Consider the following 4593-nt stretch of genomic DNA (forward strand, 5'->3'; position numbering starts at 1 on the left):
GAAGATTATATGAAAAAATGATATAATTATTTCCTGAAATGGCATAAGCCTGAATATTGGTTTATTTTGCGCAGGTTATAATGCACCCTCTAAAACCTCGAATATCTACTGCAAAAGGTGTCATCTACATCTCTGTAATCTGGATCATGGCAACCTGTTTTTCCCTACCACATGCTATCTACCAAAAACTCTTTACCTTTGAATACAGGTAAGGATGTGCTTTGCCTTCCTCCACAGTGTCCCTGGAGGCCAAACTCTCAGTGCTCATACTTTGGCATCTGCTGAAAACCCTGAGCTTATGTCGAGGTCAGCCAAATACAGATCGAGTCCATAATTTTAATCAGATTTCTTTTGCAATTGCTGATATCCCGCCCTTGCTTCTATTTTAAATTATTTTATCTTTATTCTGTCACACTAATCACATGAAATAGGCTAAGAAGTTAGAGGATCTGACCTGGACCCTCCCTCTCTATACACTGACATTTTACACAACGAACCAATCTGACCTGTTTGGGCAAACCAGAAACGGAGAAAAACATGAAACTTAACAGATTTTAATCTACTCTTTAGCCCTGAGAATGTGAAAAAAACCTGCCTCAGCTGCTTGTTCTATAAAATGTTGTCATAAACCTTGATATTTGGAAATTAGTTTTAATGAGGGAAAAGTCCTTAATATGTGCAGAGCCTGTGTTTCTGTTTGCCAAAGGACAGAGAATGAAAACCCGCTTCTATGCAGCTGCAAATTTTGTAATTGATGAAATTCATAAAATTATCATAAGGTCACGAATGCTCATGAGAAATATCACCACATTGCTCACAGGCTGCTCCATGGCTCAAATCCTCAGACAGCAGAGCTCTGCTTAACTGTGACTCATGTGCATAAACCAAGGGTCTGCCTCCAGGCTTTATGGCAGGGACCCTCTCTGTCCTGGTTCTGCTGAGATAGAATCATAGAATTAATTCTCGGTCAGAAAAGCTGCATTTTAAGAAGACTGCAGTACCCAGTTTGGTGAAAACAAAGTTGACGAGATACTTTATTTGATTTTGTGGCCAGCCATGGTATGTGGGTTTCCAGAGTGATCAAAGTTTTTAGCAGTTTAGAGTCAGTCAGGTGCTAAGGCCAGGAGGAGCAAAAGCCAGGGCAGCTGATCCAAGCTGGCTAACAGATGTATTCCATACCATAAATATCATGCTCACTATAAATTGGAGAGTTTGCTGGGGACATTCTTCTTCCTCAATGGTCACCATCCCTGGAGGATCTCACTTGTCACTCTTCTCCCAAGGCCTGCTCTCCCACTTGCTGTGACCATCACGTTTTCGTTGGCTGAGTATAACTCTGTGTATTTTATATTAGTAGTAATATTAGTTCTACTTATTATTTCATTAAATCTATTTTCATTTCAACCCACGGGTCTCCTTTCCTTTTCCCAATTCCCTTGTCCCAGGCGTGGGGAGGGGTCACTTGGGTGATAGAACAACTGACTAAACCAAGACACTCTCCCACCTACTCCTTGTTTCTGACGTACCCCTCCCGCGGTGCCCGGCCGTATGCACTCTCACCCCCTGTCTGGTATCTCCACTTGCAGTGAGGAGGTTACCCGCTGCCTGTGTCTGCCGGATTTCCCCGAGCCTGCTGACCTCTTTTGGAAGTACCTCGACTTAACAACCTTCATTTTGCTCTATGTCCTGCCACTTCTGATCATCTCTGCTGCCTACATTACAGTGGCCAAGAAACTCTGGCTGCGCAATGTCATCGGGGACGTCACCACTGAGCAGTACTTGTCCCTTCGCAAGAAAAATAGGAAGACCATAAAGATGCTGATGCTTGTTGTCATCCTCTTCGCAGTCTGCTGGTTCCCCTTGAATTGCTACGTAGTCCTCCTCTCCAGCCAGACCATCCACACCAACAATGCCCTGTACTTTGCTTTTCACTGGTTTGCAATGAGCAGCACCTGCTACAACCCCTTCATCTACTGCTGGCTCAACGACAGCTTCCGATCAGAACTGAAGGCTTTGCTCAACATGTGCAGAAAACCTCCTGGACCTGCAGAACAGAGACTTCCTTTCACAGTGCCATCCAACCAACTGGCTTGGCCAGAAAATGGCAACTTCAAGAGGTTACAGGCCTCCCATGTCCTTCCAACAGCCTCCAACATCCAGTCAGGAAAGACAGACATCTCTGCAGTTGAGCCAATAGTAGCTGTGAGCTAAACAGTGGCTCTGGGAAACCTATGAGGACCACACATAGATTTAGCTAGACCTAAAATAGTGGGAAGATGTGGAGGCCTGGCCTACTTAGGGACTGCACAACCACACGTGATGACAGCAGGAAGGAGGTTCTGCAGGAGGTAGTATAGAAGAGCTACATGCTTGATGCGGGCTGATGACAATGGTGTTGAGCCCCTAAAGGGGGGGAAAGCAAAATCTTTTCAGCAAGCAACTCCCTTTGTCAAGTTGACTTTGGATCAACTTGCAGGACGAGACTCTCTGCATGCGTGTTGCTGTTATCTGTGTGACTAAGCCTTTTTACCACTGGGGCTCTGTGTGTGTTTTGCTGGTACTTAAACACTAAAGCAACAGTCTAATCACATCAGGCTTCCCTTCCTCTTTTCTAAGTCTCTTAATAGCAACATGGAAATGGTGGAGATAAGGACCTTTAGGTTGCTAGCTTAGGTCCATTGCAACTGGGTAGGGAGACATCCCCTCTGAACTGGGGTCTGAAAAGTCAAGATCTGTTCAGAATGAATGAACATATATATTACACAAATCCATTGTTTTGTGGAAACACCCTCAGAGAAGTGGAGGGTAAGATGGACATTGGTAAACAGAGGAGTCTCTTACATTGCAGGCACTTTTTCTGAGGTGTAGTTGAAAGACAATGAATGTCTATTCTTTGCATAAATAGATGGTGAACACCAACCTGTTAGCCCAGCATCTGCCACCAGTGCTAAATCACACAGAATTTTTCTTTCCTAAGATAAAGTCATGAATATTCAGAAAGCTTTTCTTCAAATAGAAAACTAAACCCCCAAAAAGCTGCTTTGGAGAATGTTGACATACCAGCCACGTTTAGAGATTGGGTAATTAAACACTGCTCTGAGTTTGGACTCTGGACATTTCGATCAGCATATCTTTGCATTATTGTCAAGTGGCAGCTAAAGGATCCCACAGTATGAGTTTTTAACTTGCCTTTGAATGTTGCTCTCTTACCCTGTAAAACAACTGGGTACTTCTCAGAACAGATATTTGGGACATTTCATCCCAACTAAGATGTTAACTCTCAGGAATCAGTTCATAAATGAACTGCTTTGAGAGAACAGATGATGCCTCTGATAGCAAGTAATGAAAGTGTGACCCTCATCTGCAAGATATCCTCAGGTGATTGCACAGTTTGGGTGCATTTAAAGATGAGTGAGCTGTGTCCTCCTCGGGGTGGCTAAGAAAATTCATGTGACTGCAGCTGTCTGGGGTAGTTTGAGGAACTTAATGTTCTTAGCAGAAGAAAAATCTGATTTCAAATAATGAAAAAAATGATCATTCCAAAAACTGTATCTCATATTGCACAGGGAAGCAATAACTCTCCCTGTGCTGTGGAGATTAGTTTGAATGTCACACCAGGGTGCCTAATTCCACATTCAACGTGCAGCAGCCAGCAGTGAATTGAGAAAAATCTTCTTTTTATAGACGACTATAAAAGGGGAAAAAAAAAAAAAAAGCTAAACTGTTTTTTCAATGTCTTGTAATAAACTTACATTTCTGAAATAATTTTAAGCCTTGTGCAGGTCTTTCACACCAAAGTATTTTAAGAGACTGAAATGCCACTAAAAAAAGAAAGCTCCCACTCCTTGCAGCTAGCCTGTCCTTTCACAAGGTGTTATGAGTCTCTCACTTTGAACCCAGTGCTTTTCTACTACCTTTTACCAAGCCCCTGTGAGTCAGAGTAATTTGTATGGCTGATATGCAGAATTAAACCTTTCCTCCTGCCTGCTTTGACCCCTTAAGCCAAGTCCCATTTTCTCTCTTAACATTTGCAACATGTCAGCCCTGAAGTGGCCAGACAGTTGGACTAGATGATTGTTGTAGGTACCTTCTAGCTGAAATTATTCTATTCTATTCTATTCTATTCTATTCTATTCTATTCTATTCTATTCTATTCTATTCTATTCTATTCTATTCTATTCTATTCTATTCTATTCTTCTACTTTCTATTCTATTCTATTCTATTCTATTCTATTCTATTCTATTCTATTCTATTCTATTCTATTCTATTCTATTCTATTCTATTCTATTCTATTCTACTCTACTCTACTCTACTGGAGATCCCAAACATGCAGAACCTGTGGACTACACTCCCCAGTCCTTTGACAGAAGATCCCAACTCTCTACCAACAAATAAACCTTTGGGAATCCTGCGTATCTAAAAACCTTCTCATGAGCATTTCTTAATTAGCTATTTTTCATCTTCTTCATATTTGATTTAGGATTCTGAAGACACATTTTGCATTCACTGGTGCTACTGGAATCAGTGGGGGTTCTGCTCTGAGCACACTGTGTTGGGTTTGTGTGTGGAGGGGCTGGTTTTGGTAGTGGGGG

General features: G+C 42.1%; 1 protein-coding gene across 1 annotated transcript; it reads left to right on the forward strand.

The window, feature by feature from the left end:
• Positions 1-74: 74 nt before the first annotated feature.
• On the forward strand, positions 75-2223 carry LOC104524905 (probable G-protein coupled receptor 83; the record flags this gene model as incomplete). Its single annotated transcript, XM_010167926.2, has 2 exons — positions 75-208; positions 1587-2223. Coding segments are annotated over 2 exons (759 nt in total), but the record flags the coding sequence as incomplete, so codon positions are not given.
• Positions 2224-4593: the final 2370 nt, after the last annotated feature.

Source organism: Antrostomus carolinensis, unplaced genomic scaffold, assembly GCF_000700745.2.
Source record: "Antrostomus carolinensis isolate BGI_N321 unplaced genomic scaffold, ASM70074v2 scaffold41475, whole genome shotgun sequence".
Lineage (NCBI taxonomy): Eukaryota > Metazoa > Chordata > Aves > Caprimulgiformes > Caprimulgidae > Antrostomus > Antrostomus carolinensis.